At 52.9% G+C, this 24,845-nt stretch overlaps 2 protein-coding genes across 5 annotated transcripts in view; one reads left to right on the forward strand and one right to left on the reverse strand.

Moving 5' to 3' along the window:
• Tmem63c (transmembrane protein 63C) overlaps window positions 1-445 on the reverse strand; it is a 105,040-nt gene extending 104,595 nt beyond the window's left edge. For all 3 annotated transcript variants that reach the window (XR_005876202.1, XM_040742700.1, XM_040742701.1), the window contains exon 1: window positions 339-445. Coding sequence is in view for 2 of the 3 variants with exons in the window: in XM_040742700.1 (XP_040598634.1) it covers window positions 339-430 (92 nt within the window). In the remaining variant the exon portion in view is untranslated. The remainder of the gene's footprint in view (window positions 1-338) is intronic.
• Zdhhc22 (zinc finger DHHC-type palmitoyltransferase 22) lies at window positions 308-10,284 on the forward strand. 2 transcript variants are annotated; one of them, XM_005084002.4, is made up of 3 exons: window positions 308-439; window positions 2,145-2,686; window positions 7,611-10,284. In XM_005084002.4, the coding sequence occupies exons 2-3, from the start codon at window positions 2,161-2,163 to the stop codon at window positions 7,874-7,876; spliced, it is 792 nt and encodes a 263-aa protein (XP_005084059.1). In that variant the 5' UTR covers window positions 308-439; window positions 2,145-2,160; the 3' UTR covers window positions 7,877-10,284. The 2 variants fall into 2 exon arrangements, with proteins under 2 accessions (XP_005084059.1, XP_040598637.1); XM_040742703.1 differs by lacking the exon at window positions 308-439 and adding an exon at window positions 1,714-1,802.
• The last annotated feature ends 14,561 nt before the right edge of the window (window positions 10,285-24,845 follow it).

The raw sequence follows: 24,845 nt of genomic DNA on the forward strand, positions 1-24,845 counted from the left end.
AGGAGAAGAGGGGAGGTCAGGGTATGGCTGGAGCTTCTGCATCAGGCATGAATCCCCATCTCCCAGTTGGAACTGGAGTTGCAGTAAGGCAGGGCGCCACAACACGCCCTGGGGGAGCCGAGAAGGGCGGGGATGTGAGGGGCAAGTCCTCAGTGCTGAGCCAGTGGCCAGAGCACCGCCCCCAGGAGCGGAGGGAGGGGTGGAGGAGCTAGGGGGGTGCCCAGCTGCCATCCCCGCCGCCTCCTGGCCCCCACTCTCTGGCGCCCAAGTAGGAGGGCGGCAGCTGCCCGCTCCTTCCTTCCCACACCCCCGCTACCTGCCCAGTCCCCGAAGCGAACCGTGAGGAGGCTGCGAGCCAGTCGGACGAACCCACAACTTTGCAGCCTCGGGGAAAACCAGGGCCGGCGTCCGGGGCTGCTCCTGTCGCCATCCGAGCTGGGTGAGTTCGTTCCCCAGTCTTCTGCGGCTCTGCGGCCGCTCCGGTGGGGGGCGGCTGCCCGGGCGTCCAGGAGGCAGTGGCGGAGGAACCGGCGGGTGCCCGTGCTGCTGGGGTCTGCAGGGCTCCGATGCCATGGTCAGAGGCTGGTGGGGCGGGCGCCGGTGCTGAGCGGACAGCTCCCCACGCTCGCGGCCGCCAGCCACTCTCTGTGGGCCTTTGCGGGACGCAGGGCCCCGACTGCGGCCACCCACCCGGCGCCCCGCACTCCCCCAGCCCCTGTCCTTCGCCTTCCCAGAGCCGCGGCGCATCTGGAGGCTGCTCCCGCGCCCCCCTGGCGACTGGCGCGGGGAAGACACTTGCTTCCCTCGCCGGAGCCCGGTACCTAGGGCCCTGTGAAGTGGGCAGCGCCCCCGTGGCCTCTGGGGATGCTTGGCTATGGGGACGCTGAGCCCCCCAGAGATCAACCCCGGTCGTGCACTGAGCTGCGCCTCAGCTGTGCAGAGACACCGCAGGTCCCTAGAGCGGTGCAAAGATCACAAGGTGACCAATGCCTCAACCCAGACGGACGGGACAGCTTGGACCCAGGCCCTGTGGCATCCATCCATCCTGGGTGCAGCCACCTTCCCAGAACTTTTCTCTGGCCGATTACTTAGACTACTGGAAAGTTCTTCTCACACACAGAGCCTATTTCCCCGTGGTATCCGAAGTTGGGTAGGGGCTCCGGCTGTAGGAGGTGAGGCTGCATTCGGCTCTGTGTAGGGGTGCCATCCCAAGAAAAGCTGCCAAGCATGCACTAGTCCACCCAGGACTGGCTTCTTGGCATCGAAAGGGTTTCGGCGCCTTGGGGATTGTTTGGGTTTCTCCCGCCAGGAAAGAGAAAGGCGGGTGCGAGTGGGGGATTTCAATTTCATTGCCTCAAAGGAAAAGACTCTTTGCAAAGATTTTATAGAAATAGTCAGGGTAACCAGCGGCTGGAAAATGAACGAATCAGGACCCACTGGCACAAGTAGTCTGGCTACACCTCACCCTACCCAGCCCCTGAGCACTGTATCGACTGTTTAATTGATTTTTAGTAGAAAAATCCGGGTGGCAGGGGGTGGGTATACACACACACACACACACACACACACACACACACACACAAACCCAGACGCACACAGATGACACACAAGAGAGCACACATCTTAGTCCACAGCACAACTGCTTCCAAAGAGCCTTGGGTAGCCTGTGAGGTCACAGAATATTGTTCAAGATAGGAGTGGGGGGAGGGGCAAACCAGGGTTTCCAAGAGTCCAACCGGTCTCTCCAGCCCCACCTGGTCCTCCTCTTTCTCCTAGAGAAGCCTCAGCCAGAGATCCCAAACGTGGGTTGTTTTCACTAACGTGATACTGTTCTCCCCCTCAACTCCGAAACCCCACCCCTCCCCCACAGAAATCACTCCTGCAAACAGGCCCTTCCCTCCTGTGCCTGACCTCCTTGACCCCAAGGCAACAGGGACTTACCCGAAGTAGGTCTGGCCAGAGGCAGGCTGCTGTGGTCTCTGGGCCTCTAACCTGCTTGTCCCCAATTGGGGAAACCGGAAAGGGTGGTCCGTGGGGCAGAGTTTGGGAGATTTGTGCACAGCCCTCCCCTTCGACCAAGGAGAAGAGCGCCAGGATGACCCTGGACAGCGCTGTAAGGCTTCCTCTCTCCTTGCGCCCCTTAGGAATGTAATCGAGGAGATGCTGGCCCTGCGGCTGCTCAACGTGGTGGCCCCCGCCTACTTCCTTTGCATTTCCCTGGTGACCTTCGTACTGCAACTCTTCCTCTTCCTGCCCAGCATGCGTGAGGACCCCACAGCCACCCCGCTCTTCTCGCCTGCCTTGCTTCACGGGGCACTCTTCCTATTCCTCTCAGCCAATGCCCTGGGCAACTACGTCCTGGTCATCCAGAACTCCCCAGACGACCTGGGTACCTGCCAGGGAACCTCATCCCAGCGAGCTCAGTGCCCACCACCGAGCACCCACTTCTGCCGAGTGTGCTCCCGAGTCACGCTGAGGCACGACCATCACTGTTTCTTCACCGGCAACTGCATCGGCAGCAGGAACATGCGCAACTTCATCCTGTTCTGCCTGTACACCTCACTGGCCTGCCTTTACTCCATGGTGGCCGGCGTGGCCTACATCTCAGCTGTCCTTTCCATCTCCTTCGCCCACCCCCTGGCCTTCCTCACGCTCCTGCCCACTTCAATCAGCCAGTTCTTCTCCGGTGAGTGGGCCTCGGTAGGTCCGGCAAACAAGGCCTCCTAGCCTAACCCCAAGTTTTTCAAATAAAAGCCCAGGAAAATCAGCCCCAAGTGTCAGAGAAGCAGGCGTTTGACATGATTATGCCCCACTATTTCGGGAGGCATATTAAGAGAACAGATTGTAATCTAGCAGAGATACAGATTATCTGGGCATGCTCTATTTCCTCTGACATTCGACCTCCCTCATCTTTCATACTATAAGATACCCATAAAAACCATGGCAGCCAAGCTATACATACACTTTTCAGGTCAGGCGCTTTCCTTGGAGCTCATGCTATGTTCCCCATTGGCCTGGGCTCCCCACCTCCCCCAGTAATTCCTTCAGGACCTTTTACTAAACAACCACAGTGAGTCTAAACTTGACTTCAGGTCATGCCCGGTGTGAGGCTAACCGCTACCCCCAACCTCCCACCCGCTGAGTCTGACTCCACCAGGTTCCTCTGCAGTTGGCAGGTGACTGAGAGCCACCTCACTGGCTACAAGTCCACACTCCAGAGATGGAGTCTGGTGTGGGATCTGGTCCTCTGGAAGGCTCAGACACCTGCTGGAGCTAGACACATGAGTCCTCACACTAGGCACCATGGTGAGAACTGTAGTTTGAATAGTATGTCTCAGAGAACACCCCATGATACCCAGTCCCGAGAGACTTTGCTCCTGGTGGTAATGTTGTTTTCCTTGGCCTTGGCATTTGTCCCTACTTCATTTCCTTCCACTCTTTTCTTACCCTGACCTTTGATTCTGACCAATTTGCCCTCTACAGTCAGTAGTGTGCACGCAAAAGTGTGGGTCTGGTGTTCTTGGGTTCATTTCTCAGATAAAGAAACTGAGTCTTAGCTGGGACTAAATAACCTGCCTGGTGTCTTACTTCCCTGGAAAAACTATCTCTGGCTTGCATCCAGGTGCTTAAACTGCAATTCAGTGCTCTTCCTCAGCCCCCATATTCCCAAACACAGTGACTTGACCTTCTATGGTCAAAGAAAGACAGCTATTTCTACAGAGAACCTGACTGTCCTGATGCACCTGGACTGGACAGGACTGAGATGTGCTGGACCGGACTGGGCTGAGCATTTGAAAAAATTGGCTGTATACCATAGGGGAAACCTCATTTCAGCCTCTGGTATATCTATAACCCAGCTCTTCCCTGACATAGAACTATCATGCCGGTTGGCAGTGGGAACACAGTGGCCCAGACAGGACCAGCCATGGGAAATGCCTGGATGGCTGGTGGCAAAGCTGGGCCCAGAACTGGGAGCTCTGGGGCCTTCTGGATCTTGGTGCTGGCATAGGAGGCTGCCAAGACAAAAATAAGCAAGATGGGGGAGGGTAGGTGGGTGGGTGGGGGTGGAGTGTGAGAGCAGGCAGGTGGAGTGATGAGGGGAGCCAGAGAACCTGATTACACATCTTTTCCAAGTAGTCTCACCAACCATAAAAATGGGTGGTTCCAGAAGGAGGACCTTGAAATGGTTTGATTTAAGTCTGGCGTGAGGCCTGTCCATATGTGCTAGGTTTGGGAAATATGGAAGAAAGGAAGCCTCTTGCTCTGATCTGATGGGAGAAAAGAGCCAGCCTAAGCCTACCTCAGGGCCCAGGCATCTGTTCTGACTTTAGAATGAGTGTCAGCAACCTTCACCATGCCCACTAGAAAGGGAACCCAAAACTCATCACCAGATCAGATCCATCTCCTCTTCCTCCTTTACTGGTCCTTCCTCCTTCACATCCTTCCCTGGCCCCTGGGTGAACACACATATATACTCATTCACACACACACACTCATACACGTACAGTCTCTCACCTACTCTCACACAGGCACACACTCACACACTCACACACACATACACACTCTCACACATGCACACACTCATACACATTCACTCACACACACACTCTCACACAGGCACACACTCTCACACACATACACACTCTCACACACATACACACTCTCACACACTCACACACACATACACATTCTCACACACACTCACACATGCACACACTCACACATGCACACACTCACACACATACACACACTCTCACACACTCACTCACATACTCATGCACACTCTCTCACACATACACACTCACACACACTCTTACACTCACACACACTTTCTCTCTCTCTCTCACACACACACACACACTTCCCTGTTCTGCTTCCGCCTTTGAGATCCTTCTTCACCAGTTCCTGGTCCAAATGGTCCAGAGCATCTCCTCTTAGCTGCTCAGGAGAGCAAGTGGGCAGCAGAGTGGACCAAGGCAGTGGTTTAATAGAAGTCACCCTGATGTCAAGCCCTGCCACTCTGAGATGGTTGTAAGTGGGGTTCTGAAAGCCTCCCACCTTTGTGTGTTTGTGTGGTTCTAAAAATTAAACTTCCGAAAATGCTGATGCCACTAACTCCAGACCCTCGGCTAATGCCAAAGAAAGTGAGAGGGTCAGTTGAGGAAGTTTGAAAAGAGTTCCTTCCTTCTGGCTTTGTCACCTGTGTGATTTCATTCTTGTCTAGAGAATGGAGATGACACCATTTGCACGGACCATGACATTTGGACTGGTATCCGTTGGTAGAGTCCACTAGAAGGGCCAGTAGGAGAAAAAGGTGACTAGAGCATAAGGTACCTGTTTTGTGTCCCACTGGATGTGTCTGATTGCATCCCATCCTTAGCACAAATCTGGGAATCAGCTATGTTTTTAAAGGCTGGGGAACCAAAGGCTCTGCAGGTTAAGTTGCTTCTGAGCTGTGCAGCTTTGGATTCTGGGTTCATTCTTTTCTACCCCACCACCCTCCATGTCTAGTCTTGCTTCCTTGCTGAATGGGCCTCTTTGGGAGGAGGGGGGCTGCCTATGCCCAAATGTATTATATAATATGCTCGGGAGTGGTTTGGAAGAAGGGCTAGAGATATCTGTGGCAGGGAGGAGGGCAGAGGTAGAGGAGATTAGATGATGTAATCTTTCAGATCCCTTAAGAAAGTTTTGTGACTTTTCTGAAAGAGGAACAATTATTACATAGTTTAGAGGCACTGAAGCAGCCAGGCCAGGTAACTTCAAACCCTTTGAAAGAAAAAAAGAAAGCAGGTCCCCAGAATAGGCTTTTATAGATGCTGCATGGGGCCAGAAAAAAAGCCAAAAGGTCTTTGCCTCATTCCTTGATTTAGAAACCTGTGGGAAATGGTTTCCATCCACCAGGCTTGTTCCTGGGGCTGAGTTGCAAGACAGGCCTGAGCTTGACAGCTCTGAGTCTCTCAATCCTACCTTAGGGCTAGCTTGCACATCAGTATTCCTCAAGCTGGAAGGGCACCATGTCCCCAAGAGTCTCTGTCCTGCACATGGCTGCCCAAGGAAAAAGTGGGTCACAGGATGGCCCACCCCTATTTGAGTCTGTCTCTTTGGTGCCCCCAACAATGATGGAGGGGCTCCTCTAAATGCCAGGTGGAGATTTCTGTACTCTGGGCAGCTAGAACTGTTTGTCCCTAACTTTGAGGAGAGAGGCTTCAGATGGGCAAGCCAGCAGATCAATTCATCTTGGCTGCTGAATCCATCATGGATCAGACTAGCAGGTATTGAAGCCTACTTCTCAGGAGTCTGGAAACTGGAGCCTGGGAAGAGGTAGCCTGGGGGATGGAGGTCCTGTGGGAAGGGAAGACGATGGAGAGGTGTGTGGGTAGACTGGGTAGTAAAATGACATGCCTGACGCAGGCACCCAAGCCTCTCTGCAGAAGGTGGTGGTGCGGCTGCCCAGAAAGGTAAAGAAAAGCCTCTGAGCTCTATTTGCAACCCTCTCTGCTCTGGCTGCTAAGGGTGTCAAGGCAGATGTGTTTACTACAGCTACCAAAGCCGCAGCCCAAACAGGACTCCAAGCCCTGGAAAAGTGAGGGAAGCCTGGAGGGTCTTATTCTCCTCCTCTGAGCCATGATATTCAGCACTGACTGTAAACCACAACTCTGGCAACTCCAAACCCCCTGTAATCCTGTAAACCTATGAAGCATTATTATAGCCATTTTGCCGATGAGTAACCTATAACTCAGAGAGGTTAAGAAACCTGCACAAGTACACACAGCTGGGAAATTCAAACCGAGCATGAACTAATCCTCCCACCTCAAACTCCCAGGACATGAGATCTCTTACTGGTAGACCTTTAAAAACAGCAGCAGGGAATGCTGGGTTTGGAGGGTGTAGAAAAGGTGCTGTCCCGTGTTAGGGTGCTGAACCCTAGGGGCCTCTTGGCGCCTTAGCCCGCTGGCGTGACTGACAGGACAGCTTTGGCTGAGTGTTGCAGTGTCTCCTTCTTTTGTTAACATTAATGACTGAATTGTTCTCTGAGTCAGCTCTGTGAGCTGCCCTTGAAGCCGAGCTCGTGACTGTTCCCATAACCGGGTCCTGTTCTCCATCATGCTGTCACATTCCCAGATCCTCCCAGACAGTACTCCCAGCCTCACCGGGAGAACTGACTGTAGTCTAGACAGCTGCCCAGGTGCCAGCTCCCTCTTTAGGGTCCTAAGTTCGCTCCTCTTTCCTCGTGTGACTCCCGCCCCCCCCGCCCCCGCTTCCAATCCAGAAAGTGAAATGGGAAGTATTTCTGCCTCTAGGGAAATGTGCAGAGTCTAGGCTGTGCCAGAAATGCTGAGGGCTCCTTTGGCTGAGCTCATTTAGCTTGTTCTCCATCTCCCTAGGCTCCTGATTCTTCCCCTCTCCTCGGGAGCCATCAGCACCAAGGAAAACTTGGGGCAAGGAACTCAGCCACGATCTCACAGGCTGCGAAGCTGAGATTGCTACAAATCCCAACTTCCAGCTCGTGAGCTCCTCTCGCTGCCTCGCAGCGGAAAGCACCAGAGTGGGGAGTCCCAGGGTACGTGGTCTGGATGTAAAGCCCTCTGGTGTTTCCCTTCCCCCCGCAGGAGCTGTCCTCGGTTCTGACATGTTCGTCATCCTGATGCTCTACCTCTGGTTTGCTGTCGGCCTGGCCTGTGCCGGCTTCTGCTGCCACCAGCTGCTATTGATCCTCCGGGGGCAGACCCGCTACCAGGTTCGAAAGGGGGTGGCAGTGAGATCCCGGCCCTGGCGCAAGAACTTACAGGAGGTCTTCGGAAAGAGGTGGCTGCTGGGCTTGCTGGTCCCCATGTTCAATGTCGGGACTGAAAGCTCCAAGCAGCAGGACAAATAGCTGGCAAGTACGCCTGCCATTTCTGTCTCAGTTCCTCCTGAACGTAAGACCACAGCGCCCCTGTCTCTACCAGTGAAACCCACAACCTCCCCTAGGAAGAGCCTCATGTCCACCCCAGGTCTTCCACCCTCAGAGGATTTATAACAGGTGCATTCTGGCATGGAGGGGAAATGGCCACCTGGGTACCACTAGGCTGCTCAAGTCCCAGCCAGGTAGGTAGCTGCCAACCTGTTAGGGTGTTTCTGCTTCAGGTTATCTCCTGGGAAGACCTTCCCCCACCCCTGCCTGGCCCATCCACTCTCGTGTCTCGGGTCATCACCACTTCTGCTAAAGTCCCCCTCCTCGTGTAGATAGTGGAGACTACATTCTTGCTGCTGGCAGGAGACTCCACAGGACCTGGAGGCTGGTAAATGGTACCGTTAGCATGCGTGAATGACAGCCCAGGAAGCTATGCTAACTGCTAGTGAAAAATGGGAAGGGGTAGGAATGCACGCTCATTCCCTATAAGGGACAGATAGTAATGCGTGTGTTCAGGGGAGCACAAACACTTGCTGCTCAGCCTGTGTACAAGGTCTTTCCTCTAGAGATAGCAACCAACGGCCTGGCGCTTTTTAATGCTTTTTCCTGCCCAGCCCAGCCCAGCCCAGCCCAGTCCAGCCCAGCCTGGGATGCCTCTGGCATTTGGTCTCCAGCCTCTGTATTTTTACAGAGATTGGGAAGTGAAGAAGGAAGGGAGAAAGGGGAGTTATCCGTAAGTAATAAGGGGGGTGTGTTTCTATATAGCCTATATAATTATATAAAAGTGTGTGTGTGTGTGTGTGTGTGTGTGTGTGTGTGTGTGTGTGTAAGAGGGAGTGGAGGTGACCAGTGTTGTTATGAGCACAGAGGAAGAGTGAGCATTGGAGGGGAAAGATGGAGGGGCAGATGGGTTGACTCTCTTGCAACTAAAGCCATCCAGTATTTGAACACCACCTGCAGGGAGTGCTGACCATTGGAGGTATTTTAACAGGATCTATACAGTTATCTTCCAGGAGTGCTATGAAAGAGATGTTTGTTTTAGTTCTAGATGAGCTTAGAGATCCCTTTGTGTTCCTGATTCTATTGTCCTCTTTGCCATTTCTGGTTATTGGCTTTAGGGGTTAGCTGGTTTCATGGGGCCGGGGGTAGGGTGAATGTGGAAGAGTCTAAAAATCAGAACATGGACTTTCTGCACCCAGCCATTTTGGAGACTTCTGATGTCAGCAGTAGCTGAGAGGGGCTAGCACCGGAGGACAGGGAGATGTAACTCTTAGGGCCAGGTGGGGGCAGTTGTAGGGAGAGAAAAGCCTGAAATCATGGTATGCCCTGAGGGGTTAGTGGGAATGACAGAATGGGGGGGTGCAATTGCTAGTCCATTCCTGCCCATCTGATTAGATCTAGATTGTATTCTGAGACCCAGTGGGTCAGACAGACCCCTGGGCATATGAAGGAGTGGGAGCCACATAAAAACCCTCTCCTGACTTGGTCCCAAGGCCAATCCAACATTCATACAAGCAATGAGGCTGAAGCCCACAGACTGCAGTGTCCAGTGGGTGGCCTCAATGACTCCAGCCATTGTTCCATAAGACCCTGAATTCTTAGCCAGGCAATGGTGGCGCATGCCTTTAATCCCAGCACTTGGGAGGCAGAGGCAGGTGAATCTCTGTGAGTTCGAGGCCAGCCTGGTCTACAAAGCTACACAGAGAAACCCTGTCTTGAAAAGCAAAACAGACAAACAAAAAAGACCCTGAATTCTTGAACAAAGCTTAGTGGGATTTTATGCAGGCCCTACTTTGGTGCCCTCCAGAGGGCTAATGTAGTAATGGCTTTTCTGCTCACACTTCTCCCTCCAGCACTGATTCTTTGGGGCCTTCCGTCTGTTCCTCCATTCACCCATTCATCCTGCCTATATTTATCAAGCACCAGCTGTGGGCGGAGTCTCAGTCACTAGCCAGTCATATGCCCACTGTCAAGGGCAGCTGACTCTACAGTTCCGCTCTGCTGCCTTGGCAGTGGTCCAAGCTGACCCCCTGGAGGGCAAAGGCGTGGCGGGGCTGAAGGGGAGCCCAGGCTTCCTCAGTAGAGGAGCCATTAGAGGTGACTTCACTCACAGTCTCGCCACACTTCAGCAGCCTGAGGAAGCAAGAGGTGGGGGAGGTGTGGACAGCTCAAGACTTGGAAGCCATCCCGGCACTGCCCAGGCTCAGCACCATGGAGCCTGACGCCCCAGAAGGGAAAAGGGGGAACTTGAGGTGGCCAGCTCCTTAAACACCAGTCAACGAGGGGTGACTGTGGGGGATTTGCCAGGTGTGGTACTTGAGTAGCATTTGTGCACACGGCCCTCTGTTGCTAATGAAGAATATCAATAAAATATCTGGTTTTCAACTGTATTTATCTGACTGTCTGGTTGGTGGCAGAACTGCAGGAATGGCGTGTACTGGTGCTGATTTACAATGATTAAGAATACTTCTGGGAGCTGGAGAGATGCTCAGTGGTTAAGGGCACTGGCTGCTCTTCCCGAGGACCCAGGTTCAATTCCCAGCACCCACAGGGCAGCTCACAACTGCCTGAAACTCCAGTTTCAAGGGATCTGACACCTTCACACCAATGCACATAAAACAAACTCAAAAAAAGAGAGAATTCTTCTGTTCCAGTGAGTAACTATAGAAGACTCCCCAAGTAATGCGCTTCTGGTACCCTGTTCCTCCCTAGAGACCCCAGATCCAATGAACAATCAGGCACTAATCCAGGACTCTGATTCAACCTCCTCTCCACACCGTCTATTATGACTGGTCAGAGCCATGCAGTATGGTGGTAGCATGACTCCAGCCTTGGCGGGTAGTAGGTTTATGGCACTGGGGTCTGTGAGCCACAGTGACACTGAACGAAAGGTCTCGTCTGAGGATTTTCCTCTCCCTCCTCCTCCTTGGTACAGAGGGGTGCGTAGGGAAGAAGATGGGAGGCCATCTGCTCCTTCATCTCAGTTAGCAGGCAACTTGAGGACAAGCCATGGCCTCCTGATCTCTCAGGTTGCCAGCGTTGGGGCAGCCAGGAGGGTGCTGGAATCTGCAGGGCGTGCGCCCCTGAAGCATCCTAAAGACAATGCAGACCTGGACAAAGGGCGCACAAAGGGAAAATGTTGACTCTCTGTGACCCATCAAGGCTCAGACCAACAGACAGCCAGCAGGCCAAACCTGGCAGCCATTGTCAGCGTGTTTTAGAGATCATGGCCTGTCCATTCCTGCCCTCTTCAGCCCTGTGCCCTTGATGCCTGTGCAGGGGTGAGGCACGTAGTTGGGGCTCAACAATTACCACTGAGTGCTTGCTTCCTGCCACTTACTCCCCAGATGTGCCCAGTGCCGCGCTCTGCGTTCTGCAGGCTCAGCAAACTGATGCTGTAGAGTTTTGGGCTCTGGAGAGGCTCCTGGGAATGCTCAGAGACAGAGAGTGTACGTCCAGCTCACAGGGTGCGGTAGAGTTTCCATTTGTGCAGGCCTGGGTAGATGGGTGACATTTGCGCAGACTGAGAGGGAGAAGGGCTGTTTAGGTAGGAGCGTGCCTGGAGCCTTGGAGCACAGGGGCCATCACAGCAAGAAGGCATGAAAGCAGTTATATGAGCAGGAGAGACTTTGAACACCAAGCTGGGATGAGTCCGGGGACAATGAGGAGCCACTGACATCCTGGAACGGAACGATCGGTACTGCAGTGCATGGAAGGAGAGAAAGCAGAGTCTTGAGGACAGAGGGAGAAAAGAAGCGATCCCACAGTTTGTGTAGAGGCAGGGCTGTGGGCTGGGTGAGAGGAGCCGTGGATGAGGGACTTCTCAGACACACGGTGACTAGAGAGGACCACGGAGAGAGGACCCAAGATGGCCTTCTGGTTGAGACAGAGTGAATCGGGTGGCTTCAGAGGACAAGTTGTCAGGGACTCTGGGATAAGGAGGTCAGGATGCTGAGACTGGACCACAGGAACATCACCTTTATCAGTGGCTGATCAGCAGTTGATAATGCCACAGTTAACTAGCCACTCTGCCACCGTGGTGGAAGAAGGAATTTGGGGGGACATCTGCAGGCCACACCTTGCAGCACAACTCTTGACCCTTAAATCTGGGTAAAGGCTCTGTGCCTATTTCAGAAAGAAGCCATAAGTACTCTGGCTTCACAAGCAGTTCTAGAGGGTGGTACCTGACCCTTTTCCCCAATGCCTAAGTACACCCTGCCTCCAGACAGTGTATGTAGTCTATTTTGACTCGTGTCCTGGTCAAACAAGGTATACGCACCCCCACTCTTAGATCCAGGAGCACACAAAACTCCGGGAAGAGAGCAACTTGTGGAACTTTGAACTTATGACCCTCTGCCTAGCAAGCTGACCCTGAGCTCCCAGGAACTAAACTCCTTCCCTAGGCCCTCCATGGCCGTTGGCATTGTCTGTACATTTGCCCGGCCCTCGAGTGTCCTGGCCCCTCTTTGTGCCCTGTGTCCTCCAAGTGGCCCTGCTCTGCCTCCAGACTCACAGGGATACTAGGGATGTTCCCTCCGTGTGACGGAAAGAGGAAGAATAGATGGCTCAGCGATTAAGAACACATACTGCTCTTTCAGAGGACCCGAGTTCAAGTCCCAGCACCCCCATCAGGTGACTCACAACCACCTGCAACTCCAGCTCATGGGGTCCCAATACCTCTGGCTTCTTCAGGCACCTGCACTCATGTGCACAGATACAGAGACACACTCTGCACAAGTGCAAAGTAATTTTTACAACATTTAAAGAAAAGATGTGCAAAGACTAAAGAGCCAACCGCTTTGGTGAGGAGGCAGAGCCTAGGTCTCCTCTTTGCGCCCCCACCCTGCCGTGACCCTGCTGTGCGGAGCGGGAGGTGCCCGGAAACAGCTCCTTCCTCCCACCCTCCACGCTCTCGGGGTTGTACACAGCGCCGGCCCAGCTACTCCACTCACTCCTCAAACATTCACTGATGCTGACTCTGTGCCAGGCTCGATGCCAAGAACCAGAAAAGCAAAGATGAATGAGACCTCAGGGAGCTCACGGGGAAAGGAGACAAATTGCAGACGGCTGTGATTCAGCAGTAGGAGCAGGCGGATGGGAGGACAAGGCGCTACGGGAGCCTGGAGGACATTGCAGCACCCCCTCAAACGTGGGCGGGCTGGAAGGCTTCCCAGAGGAGGCAACGTGTAGATCGGGCGGGATGCATAGGAGCACACCAGGCAGGCGCGGGACGTAGGATGGGAATGGAGGATGGGCGCGCCGAGACAGGGAGGCTCCTGTGGTCCTGGGTTGAAAGAGATGGGTTGTGGGGTGTGTGCGTCAGCCACAGTTAGGGATCCTGTCCTTGGGCCACGCTCCCCCGAGAACCCTGCCTCATCTCAGCTCATGGTGTCCCTTTGGGTGAGGAAGGTGCCAACTGATGTCTGAATGGCCTCTATACTAGAACCTATTTCTGAGGGAATCTGTCCAAGGCTGCTGATGAGTTTGGCTGCGAACATAAATAATCTCTTGGCTCCCTGTGCCAAGAGAGGGGCTCCCGGGAGCTTCTCCCCACCCCTGCCTTCCTGAATAGCCTCAGCAAACAGGGCGGAAGGAAGCCTTCCCACCACAATGACTTCTGGGAAGACTAGGCCCCTGACTGGAGGGGCTGGTCTTCTTTGTATCATCACCTTATCCTGCCTGGCGAGGCATCGCTTGTGACTTTCTGTGCCCAACGGCCTGGTGGCCCCTCACAGTTCCTCCTTTAGTCCAACCATCTTTGTCCTGCATATCTCCCAGCCTGTCTGCATCTCACTCCTCTAGAGGGCTTCGCCTCACCTGAACCAAACTAGTCTGGCACCATCTGCCTTCTCTGTTGCTGTGATTGCCTCCTCCTGTGCGTTTGTCTCCTGCCTACACTACACACCCTCAGAGTCAGGGAAGGAGAGGGTGGGGTCCTTTGCCCCAACCCCATGCTGATATATTTTAATAGGATTAATAATGACAGCATTGGCTGGGCATCCCCCATCTGCCTGGCCCTTGTTATTCATATACTTACCTTTGTTAACACATTTATTCCCCCAGAGCAACCTTGCGAAGAGTCAACTCTGTTGTAACCCTATTTTCCAAGTTTTTTTTAAGGGGCGGGCTCAGAGAGGTTACTAGTTTGCCCAAAGCCTCACAGCTAGTAGGTGGCGGAGCCTAGCTTCACAGCCATGGAGCCTGCTCCAGTGTCTAGCCTTTCTCTCCAAGCAGCAGCCTCTGCATTGTGAATTATTGTAAACATTCCACAAATTCCTTGCTGAAAGGAACAAGGAGTCAAACTTTCCCTTGATAATTCTTGGGTTCATTCCTTCATTGTATGCACCGAACAGCCAGAATGTAACAGGAATTAGCAGTGCAGAAGAGCTAGGCTCAGACTCTGCCTGGAAGGGATGCTCATGATGTCTGGTGACAGCTGGTGTGCGAGCCTTCCCAGCTCCTCGGGCCCTAGGATGACACTTCTCTAGGGAAAGGTCTGAGCTGCACCCCTCCAGAGATCAACGCGGTCAAAGGGCCCTCATAATCCCAACTTCTGGAGATTCAGGTAGAGGAAGTATGGGTACAGGAAGCTGGGTAGACGTGGGGGTCAGACCTCTCTACACAAGCTCATCTAGGATGTTGGGAAAGAGACCTCCCGCGGAACCTTAACTGGCTGCTGGCATGGCTAAGTCCTCCAGGCTGAGGTCATCGAAGGTGCGAAGCTCTGGAGGACAGGGTCCCGCATCACCCCAAACCGGAACCCCAGCGAGGCAGGGAGAAGCTGGGCTCAGCTCAGGACAAAAGGCAGTCCCACCTGCTAGTCTTACGGCCCTCCTGTCTCTGAATGGCCCCCTCTCGAGACCGCTTGTGACATTTTACTCTTCACCATTAGTGTCTCCCGACAAAATATTTTCAAATTCCAGGTGGCATTTGCCTCTAAACCTATTGAAACGAGATGCCTCTTTAGGTAGAGCCAGCAGAGGCTTGGGCGGGCAGAGGAGGGTGGAATCCCAGGGGTGCACGGGGAGGGAGGCCCTCTCAGCAGGAGCCGTGGGAGGGGCGCTGCCTGAGGACAGGACATCTCCGGGATCTGCCGCGGGAAGGGTCACAAGACAGCTAGCTGGGCAGGGAGCAATGGCAGAATTAAGCAATGGCCTCACAGCAGCGGTCCTCAACCAATGAGTCCACCCCCACCCTCACCCCCAAAAGATCACCACATCCAGCACCTGGTGACTCTGAATCACTGGGATGAACCCCAAAGAGGCAAACATAGTGCGCTTTGCCACAGACTGCTGCCCGCACCCCTGCCTGTTTGGTCCCGAGAGATCTGTGTGGGTTTATAACCCCCAAAGGCCAAGCGCTGGGAAAGCTGAGTTTTAATCCTATCCGTGCCATGGATGTGCTGTGTGACCTGGGCCACTCTGCCCACTCGAAAACCTTCCACCTAACATGTTGTGCTGTGGACAGTGGGTAAGATAGCAGGAGTCGAACCGAAGAGGAGAAGCAGTGGGGTGTATATAATTTGAGAGCTGGAAAAACAGGAGATGAAGTCACCTGAATTTGATTTTTGATGGATATGAGCTGCAGAGGTTGCACGAGCAAGGGGAAGTTGCTCTTGCGTTTAGTCCAAGGCTATAGAGATTGCTCAGTGTCCAGGCACAACAGAGCATGTCTATGGAAGGGGAGGCCAGACCTGGACAGCGAGGCGCATCCACGGAGCCGGCAGAGGCTGAGAAATCTCTCGCCTGAGCAGCATAATTAATCCACAACAGCAGGGGAGAGAGTGCGGCGGCTTTCAGAGAAAGGAGTTAATTAGCAACGCATTCTGGAGAGACGATTAAATTACAGGAGAAAACAGTACGCTCGGAGGACCCCGGAGCCCCCTATGCTGGTCGCTCAGACCACGCGTGGGGGGGGGGGCAGTCCACCTAGCCACCAGCGGCGCAGGGCGGGCAGGCACTGCAGTGCTCGGGTCTGCCCGAAGGGGGCGCTGCTCGCTGTGCCTGAGGCCACAGCCTTCGGGGACCATCGCGTGAGACCGACCCCCACCCCAAGCCACAAAGGGCTTTGCCTGGAAAGGGCGCGCCCTGGGGTCCAGATCCAAGCTACCAATCATGGGCTAACCCGAGATCCATCTCTGTACTGGTCCCCAGCGCAGACAGCCTGTCCGGGAGGGCGGGGAGCCAGCAGCTTGGTGTGCACAGGGGCTGTGCTTCTGCGGGCTCCCCCGAGCGCGCTCCTGGCCTGAGTCCTCCCTCTCTCAATGCCACGCGGTGGCTTTGTTACAACAGGGATCTTTCTTGCTCTCACCTAGCCTCAGGGCTGGTGAGTACTTCACTCAGGGAAGTTCGCCCAATCATAACCACAGCCCTGAACAATGTGATTATTAATTAGACTTGTTCTGCAGAAGAAATCCGCCCTCGGAGTGGCTGAGGAAGTGGCCCAGAATCGCACGGTGAGTGGCGGTTGACGCCCACGTTCCACTGGCCTCTGAGCGCTTCCCCAGCCTTACTTAGCCTGGTTTTAGCCCAGACATCTATCACAAAGCCTCCCATAGGTGTTAATTAAATAAGGACTCCAGGGTGAATGGCATTTTGTTTGTCAAAGAAGCAAGAAGCGAGACGGTATGTGTGTAAGAGCCCTGGCAGTGCACTTGGACCAGCAAAAGGTGGTGTCCCTGACCCTTGACAGTTCTGGGAACCCCTGGGGAATCTTACTAAGAACGCAGCAGGGCCTGTGACTCTGCATTTCTGCTCAGGCTATCCTGCGGAGCACTGGCCCCGCCCCCACCTCCCACTCGGGTCTACACACATTCACAGTCAGCGCAGGGATTTCAGATATTACTGGTGGCTGTGGATCAGAAGAGGCAGCCCTCCCGCCCAGTGAGTCTGATAAAACTGGTCTGGGTGTGACCTGCCACGGATTGCCGTTCAAGAGGTCCCGGCATGAGACTGCCCTGCAGCGGAGCCTGGAGCTCAGCGGGTGTGTACGAGGGTGCAGTCGTGAGCAGGGGTTTATCACCGGTGTGAAGAAAAAACTGTGCGGGAGACTTGGGGGCTGAGTCACCAGAGAGGTGGGGCCAGCCATGACATGAAGGGTCCTAGTTAAGGTAGGGCTGACAGCCATGACCCTGACCCTTTGCTCTGCCTGGCCTGGATGGGGTGAGGCCTGGGACAGGCTGGGAAGCCGCAGAGCCTTTGCGGTGCATTCTCCTGGCTGTGCCCTGGAAAGGGTTGTATTCTGGGTGTCTGGGCCGGCTGCCAGAGGCAGGCTGGGAGCAGACCGATTTGCTGACTGACTGTAAGTACAGAGCAGAGGCTGGTCTTGGACCGAGGCCAGCCCAGGCAGCCCAGCCCTCGGTTTATCAACCTGCACAGCTCACCTGTGGTGATCACTTAGCGACCACTGCTATTGAGCGATCACCACGTGGGGTCACACTGACCGCCTTTACATTAGCCCAACAATCTTTTAACGTTGATAGGAGCAGCCCAGCTAATGAAGAAGCAGGCCCATTGGGATTATGCAGCTCGTAAGGACTGGGTGGGGGCCACATTCCCTCTCACCATCGGACCTCCATTCATGCTCTTTCCTTGGCCATAATACTATTCCAGCCAGCCATGGTGACATACAACTGTAGTCCCACTCTCAGGGGGCTGATGCAAGAGGGCTGGAGAGATGGAGGCCAGCATGGGCAATAGAGAACCGCTGTCTCAAAAAAATCAAGATTAGGGCCATGAAATGCTCTTCCTGTAAAGGCAGCAGCTGCCAAGCCTAAGGAGCTGAATTTGATCTCCCGTACCCACCTGGTAGAAGAAGAGAAGCAACTCCTAAAAGTTGTCCCCCTGCCTCCACACATTCGCTGTGGCATGCACACACACACACACATACACACAAACACACACACACTATATTTTTCTTAAATCAAAATTAAGTTGGGGGCAGTATCATATGCCTTTAATCCTTTCGCTCAGGAGGCAGAGGCAGGCAGATCTCTGTGAGTTTGAGGCCAGCCTATCCTACATAGTGAGTTCCAAGCCAGGCAGGACTACATAGTGAGATGCTGTCTCAAGAAAAATCAAAATTAAATAAATAAGACCAGGCCAGGCGGTGACAAACCCCTTTAATCCCAGCACTTGGGAGGCAAGAGGCAGGCAGATCTCTGTGAGTTTGAGACCAGTCTGGTTTACAGAGCTACACAGAGAAACCCTGTCTCAAATAGATGATAGACAGACAGACAGACAGACAGACAGACAGACAGACAATAGAACTAAACGCTACTCCCCAGCATCCATTTGTCAGGGCTTCACCCTATGCCTGAGCTTGCATCCCGCCCGCCTGGAACTCCTCTCTCCAAGACTTCCAGGGTTCCCACCGTCCTAGTCTGAACTGCCTGGGACCCCAGGTGCCACCTCACATCACTGTCTTCCCCAGAGGCTCCCGGCTCCAAGGATGGGTCAACAGTGCCTCACAAGTGTTTGGTGCTGCTGGAACAAGCCCCCCCCCCCAGGGTGTGTGGGTGCCTTTGCTGGCAGCAGCGGAGGCCAGGCAGGCTGCTGTTGGGTAATTAGGAGAACAGAGGGCCACCCAGCCAGGTAGTCTGCCTGAGAACTCTCCCGGTGAGCCCTGCACCCACGTGGTGTGAGGGTGGCGTACTTATGACTAACAGTAGGTTGTACCTGTCGCAGCACTTCCCTTCCCCGTCACTCTCAGTTTAGTAGCTTGAGCTGAGGGCCCTGGCCCCCATCACAGGGTGTCACCCCGAGGTTATCAAGGTGCTGATCTTTGGAATAAAAGAGGCAGGTGGGAGGCATCACTTCTCTAGGCTTGGCACACCCCACTGTGGTGCCTACGGCCTACTGAGACCATCAAAGGTGTAATAGTCACTGGCGCCCTCCTCCCTTTCGGTCACTATCCTGGTTAGTTTTTCCTGCAAACTTGACACAAGCAGTTGTCACCTGGGAAGAGGAAACCTCACTGAAGAACTGTCTCCATCAGATTGGCCTGGGCTCATGTACGTGAGAGATTCATGTAGCAGGGCACAGCCCATTGTGGGTGGTGCCACCCCTAGGCAGGTGGGCCTGGGTTATATAGGAAAGGTGACTGAGTAAGCCAGTAGGGGCATTTCTCTATGGTTTCCATTTCCGTTCCTTCTTGAGTTCCTGCCCTGACTGCCCTCAGTAATGGGTTATGACCCAGAAGTGGAAGCCACATAACCCTGGGCCTCACCTAAGTTGCTTTTGGTATTGGTGTTTATCACCCCAGCAGAAAGCAAACTAGAACAGTCATCATTGTCTACCAAATAGCTAGGTCAGAGCCTGGAACACAAACCACATTGACAATTTAAGGAATCTGTTGCCCTGAAATAACAATGGCATTGCTTTGGTCCGGTAAGGTTGAGAATTCATTAAAACCTTCAGAAGTGAAAATGATCAAGAACAGAGAATATTCCCTCTGTGTGTGTGTGTGTGTGTGTGTGTGTGCGCGCACGCGCGTGCGCGCATGCGTGCTGTTTTAGGGGAGGGTGTGGTTGCTGATGTTGAGACAGGGTTGAATGTACCCCATGTTGGCCTTGAACTCCTGGTTCTCTTGCCCCCACGGCCTAAGTACTGGGATTACAAGCATGTAGCACCACTCTTGGTACTAACTCAGAACTTCTACCCCAGCCAAGATTTCCCCGTAGAGAACACTTTATTTTTAGCACTTGAGCTCAAACCCGGGGCCTTTCAAATGCTAGGCAAGCTGCATCCCTGGTCCTTGAGAATACGGATCTTTGAGGGGGCAAATGAATGGGTGAGGACCATATTTGAGGATACTTAAGGTTCCTCAAAGTGGGATCTTCCTGGCTCTGACCTGTGCTCTCCTGACTCTATGCAACTGAGACCTCTTTTCCTTTGAATTAAAACAACAGCAACAGTAAAACGAGGTGTGGCGGAGTCAGGTCCCACTCACCCTAATCCTCCTGTAGTTGGCAGGTGGAGGAGGCCCACCCTACCTATATGCAGAAATGGCATCATCACTGCGACCTGACCAGACGGGGTTAATCAGCAATGTTAGTAATGTGGGCTTCACGGCACAGCTGAAGCCTGTAAAATGCAGGGTGAAAAGAATCACAAACCAGTACAAGGTTGGCTTGATGAGCATCAAGAGTTGGAAAAGCCTTGCAAGAGGCTTGGCTTACCTTGACCAAGTTGCCTGCTGAAGGGCAGGGGGCAATTGCTGGGGCCATGCAGAGTACCCATGGCTGTCGGTTGGCTGTCGTGTCTGATGCCCTTCCGGTTTGCTTAGGCGAACATTTGTGTGCGCTCCCTCAAGAGAGGCCCAGAGGCGTGTAAGACCAGCGAGCGGCAGAATGAGACAGACATGTGGAGTGAAGCACTCACGGGAGGCTCCAAGGTCTGAAAGCCAAGCTTCCCTGGATGTTAAAGATGGCGGGGGCTCTGAGACTGATGTGCTTGTGTATGCCTTCTTCCTACTTCTCTTCCTCCCCTGACTTTGAAGTAAACAAGCCAGGAATAACCTCAAAATATGGCACCCTAGGGGCTCAAGAGATGGATCAGAGTGCTTGCTCTACAAGATGATTCTCATGAATCCTAAGCAGGCGTGTAGAAGTCAGGCATGACTGTTGGTGCCTGTAACCCCAGCACTGGGGAAGCAGACACAGGCAGATCTTACGGGCTTGCTCACCATCCAGCCTAGCCAGATTGGTGGGGCCTGTACTCAAAAAGACCAAAGCAACGGAGGAAGATGTCCAATGTCTGCCTGCTCCAAGCTCTTCACGAGCATGCCTGCGTGCAACCAGCACATGTGTGCTCGCACGCGCGCGCACACACACACACACACACACACACACACACACACACACACACACACGGCACCCTTGGATGCTGATTAGAGGCTCTTAGCTGACAGGAGACACTGGGAGAGGCTTTGTTCTGTTATTCCTTTATCGGATGAAAGCCCAGACTTGTCAAAGTTGTCCCTTCCCAAGGAGTCAGTAAGTTCATATTCGAGGAAGGGAGGCTGAGGAACGTCACATTTTGTCAGAAGCTACATTCTTCTTAAACATTATCGCCCGGGGCTAGTCTGCATCTTCCCTCTCCCCCATGCCCTTCGCAGAAGGACAGAGAGTTCTGCGCCTAGCTAGGTCACCTACTGAGCCAGCTCACTTCTGGGAGTCCCCACTCATGAATGCACTGTCCTTTCTCCTCGCAGTTCATTCCAAAGAACCTTCAGGGTCAAGGGGGAAGCTCTCCTCTGGTCCCTCCAGGGTCAGTTTATTCATTTTCGGAGAAGTGACTGGGGGTGGTCACTTTAATACAGCTCTCCATTTTTCAGGGTTTCTGACTTTTCACTATCACCCCCAAAGGAAGGGTATCAGGCCCTCCCATGGGCTTACCCAGTGGACAAAGCTTATGGACTATTTCCAGAGGACAGAGGCCACAGCTCTGCTGTTACAAGGGCCTGTATCAGGATGAAGGAGCATTTTTCCAAGGCCACGGCAGTTCTTGAGATTAAAAACTCTATAGGAAAATTAAAAGCATCTATTTTTACCGAGTCTCTCGAGCCACTCCGGAAAAACCTTGCAGAGAACACAAGCATCCACATTGACTGAGGCCCTCAAAGAGCCAGCCTCAAAATCCCACTTTCGGTTTTTGGTTTTTTTTTTTAGTTTTTTTTAATGCCAGCTTCCACCCACTCGCTGTGTTCACTCGGTATGCCATGGGCTTTTCTCACTCGCTTGCTCATCTCCAGCTGCTGCAATCGCGGCAGGGCTCATGCAGACGTTTTTCAAGTTATTCTCTAATGTCTTACATAACCAACCTCAGAAATTCATGGAAACCACGTGTTCTAAGAATGAGGCGGGTTTCTTAGAAGAGAAGTCAAAGTAGTCACGTGTGGACCCACAGAACGTGTCCTTCCAGGAAGCCGGGCCTATAAGCATCCTGGGTCGCCATCTGCTCTGTTGGGGTTAACTATAACCATACATTTTGGCAGGAGAGTCTTAACTACCCGCAAGCCAGTGACAGCCTCTCTCAGGCTGAATTCCATCACGGGGTTTACATGCATCAAGGCGGCCTTGCTCGGCAGTTTTAAGACCTGCGATAACGTTCTTCCACGCTGTGATCTCAGGGTGCCCCATCCTGTTCTCAACTGAAGTGCCAGAGATAAAAGCTGCAAGGGCCAGGACATGGAGGCGCTTCTTCCTCAGCTATTCTGACTGGGCTGCGCCATGGAGGAACAGACCTCTCATCTCACATCTCTTTCCGAAAAGACAAAAGGTGACCCCCGAGGCAGGGACCCGGACACAGACCTCACAGAGTAAGTACCAGAGCATGTCAGCCCTGACTACTGACAGTGAAAATGTTCACTCGGCCCACAGCTCCTGACAATACGTGGAGAAACATCATCCCTGCTCGTGGAGAGAGAAACCGAGAAGGAAATAAAAAGCCAACTGACATACTCTAAAAAGATCTTTTTTAAGTTACACCTTTCATCTCAGATGAAAGAAAGGACTGTTTTCAGATAACTGACCAGCAAAGAACATGATGTGATTTGATCCCCAAATGCCCTTATTTTTAGCTAATAAGAATTTGTTTGAGGCTGGGAAAATGGCTCAGTCGGGAAGAGTGCTTGCTGCAGAAGCATGAGACCCTGAGTTCAGATCCCCAACATCTGTGTAAAAAGCTATGTGTGGTCACGTGCACCTGGAACCCCAGTACCAGGGGGTGTCAGACCCCGGATTACTGAGACTTGCTGGCCACCAGTCTAACAAAAAACCATGGCGCTCCAGACTCAATGAGTGACCGTGTCTCAAGGGAATAAGACAGTGTAGGAAGGGAGGGTATCCGAACACACATCTGCATACATGTTTACATACATGTGTACACACATGCATATACCACATATACAAAAAAAAACCTTTTTGAAGGGCTAGGGACGTAGCTCAATGAGGCAGAGTGCTTGTCTACCATGCAAGGCCCTGGGTTCAATCTTCATTCAGCACTCAATCAAATAAATAAAAGTCTTACTTGGCAAACTGAGGCAAGAGGGCCACAAGCTCAAGACCAGTATATAGCAAGATACTGACTCAAAAACAGAAAACAATCTGAATGCAGTGCTTTGTTGTTGTTGAGGCAGGGTCCTGCTTGTAGCCCCGGCTGTCCTGGAACTCTGTTTGCCATTCTGGTCCCAAATTCACACAGATCCACCTGCCTCTGCCTCCTGAGTACTGCGATTAAAGGCGTGTGCCACCATGTCTGGCTGAGGGCAGTTTTTACATGGGCATGAATGAATATGCCAGCTTCAGTCAGATCTTACGAGAAAGGCCAAGGTGGCAGACTGACAACATCCTTGTCCAGAGTCACATTCCAGAAGCAAGATCCGTCTGGACACGGATATAAAGTCACTAGAGCACAGACAGTACATTCCCCAAGGTCCTGATGCTAGTCCTTTTTAGTCTGTTTGCAGCTCATCTAAAGCAACTTTTAAAATTACATTTCATTTATGGGGGGGCAGGGGTGGTGTACATGTGGAGGTCAGAAAACAACTTTCAGGGGTCTGTCCTCTCCTTTTACTATGGGGCTCAGTGGTCAAGTCAGGCCACCAGGACGGGCAGTAAAGTGCCTTCACTCACTGAGCAGTCTTGCTGACTGACCCACAGCTACAGATCTCATAAAAAGTAATGCTGGGAAGAACCTTGGAGACAATTAGTGCTTTATTAGTCAGCTCAGAGGCCACCTGACTTAGCCAAAGTCACCAGAACAGTAGATTTGGCAGGGATGGGACTTCACCCAGGGGTAGAGCAGCTACCTGCCATGCCTGAGGCTCTAGGTTCAATCTCTAGCAACATAGAAAAACAAAAATGAAACAGAAATGATAAACAAAAGCCAGTCTTTAGTCTCTTTGGCACCAGGCTATGAGCTGTGATGGCAGCTTCCAAGGCGTGGCTTAAACATGATGTTCACACATAATCCTGGATGCCTGGATGCTCCTCACATGGGATCATGTGGTGGGGTGGATAAGGAGACATGAATCAAAGAATGGGGCTCTTGTGCGAGCCTCACAGGAGCGACTTTTCATTTTCTCTTACTTTTCTGGATGCCACTCCTGGAGAAGGATACTCTGTTTCAGAAAGGCCTTCTTGAGCCATCTTTACCCACTTTTTGTGTGGGTCATAAATAATGCTAGAGGACATCACACTGCCAACCCTTCACCTCTTTCCATGAGAGGAGGTTTGCTACATGCCCGGTATCAAACCTGCAGGAAGCGGTTCTTGGCTGGACTGGGCAGCAGGAAGATGTCTCCCTGTAGGGAGCACAGAGGAAGGCTGACATACTGGCTGAGGACCCCTCTGTTGTAGAAAGAGCTTCAGATTATGTGGCTTTACTTCATTCCAGTACACACAGCGTAGTCATGGAAGTTCTCTGTGGTATGTCAGATGGAGGAGGCCACTGGACAGCCCCCTCCAAGCCTGGCAGTTCTCTGTGGTATGTCAGATGGAGGAGGCCACTGGACAGCCCCCTCCAAGCATGGAAGTTCTCTGTGGTATGTCAGATGGAGGAGGCCACTGGACAGCCCCCTCCAAGCCTGGCAGTTCTCTGTGGTATGTCAGATGGAGGAGGCCACTGGACAGCCCCCTCCAAGCCTGGCAGTTCTCTGTGGTATGTCAGATGGAGGAGGCCACTGGACAGCCCCCTCCAAGCATGGCAGAATACTCAGGCTCTGTTCACAGCACCGGAGTCTGAACAGTCTCCAATATTCAGCATCCAATTCCATACCCAAATATCACAAAACAATGTTTGATTCCCAATTATTCTACATTTTTTTAGGAGTGGTTGGGAGGGCAGAGGTGCTGGGGTGCAGCTCAGGGCCTCACACACACTAGGCAGTTACTCTATCAATGGCTACATGCCCAGTCCTTAGAATTCTCAAGCAGTTACAAAGCAAACGG

The sequence above is a fragment of the Mesocricetus auratus genome, unplaced genomic scaffold (genome assembly GCF_017639785.1).
Source record: "Mesocricetus auratus isolate SY011 unplaced genomic scaffold, BCM_Maur_2.0 Super-Scaffold_15014, whole genome shotgun sequence".
Classification (NCBI taxonomy): Eukaryota; Metazoa; Chordata; class Mammalia; order Rodentia; family Cricetidae; genus Mesocricetus; species Mesocricetus auratus.

Excerpts from the sequence above, each read along its gene's own strand:
- Zdhhc22 (XM_005084002.4), top strand. The coding sequence starts at position 2,161 with ATGCTGGCCCTGCGGCTGCTCAACGTGGTGGCCCCCGCCTACTTCCTT. Across the intron at positions 2,687-7,610 it reads AATCAGCCAGTTCTTCTCCG|GAGCTGTCCTCGGTTCTGAC; the intron begins GTGAGTGGGCCT and ends TTCCCCCCGCAG.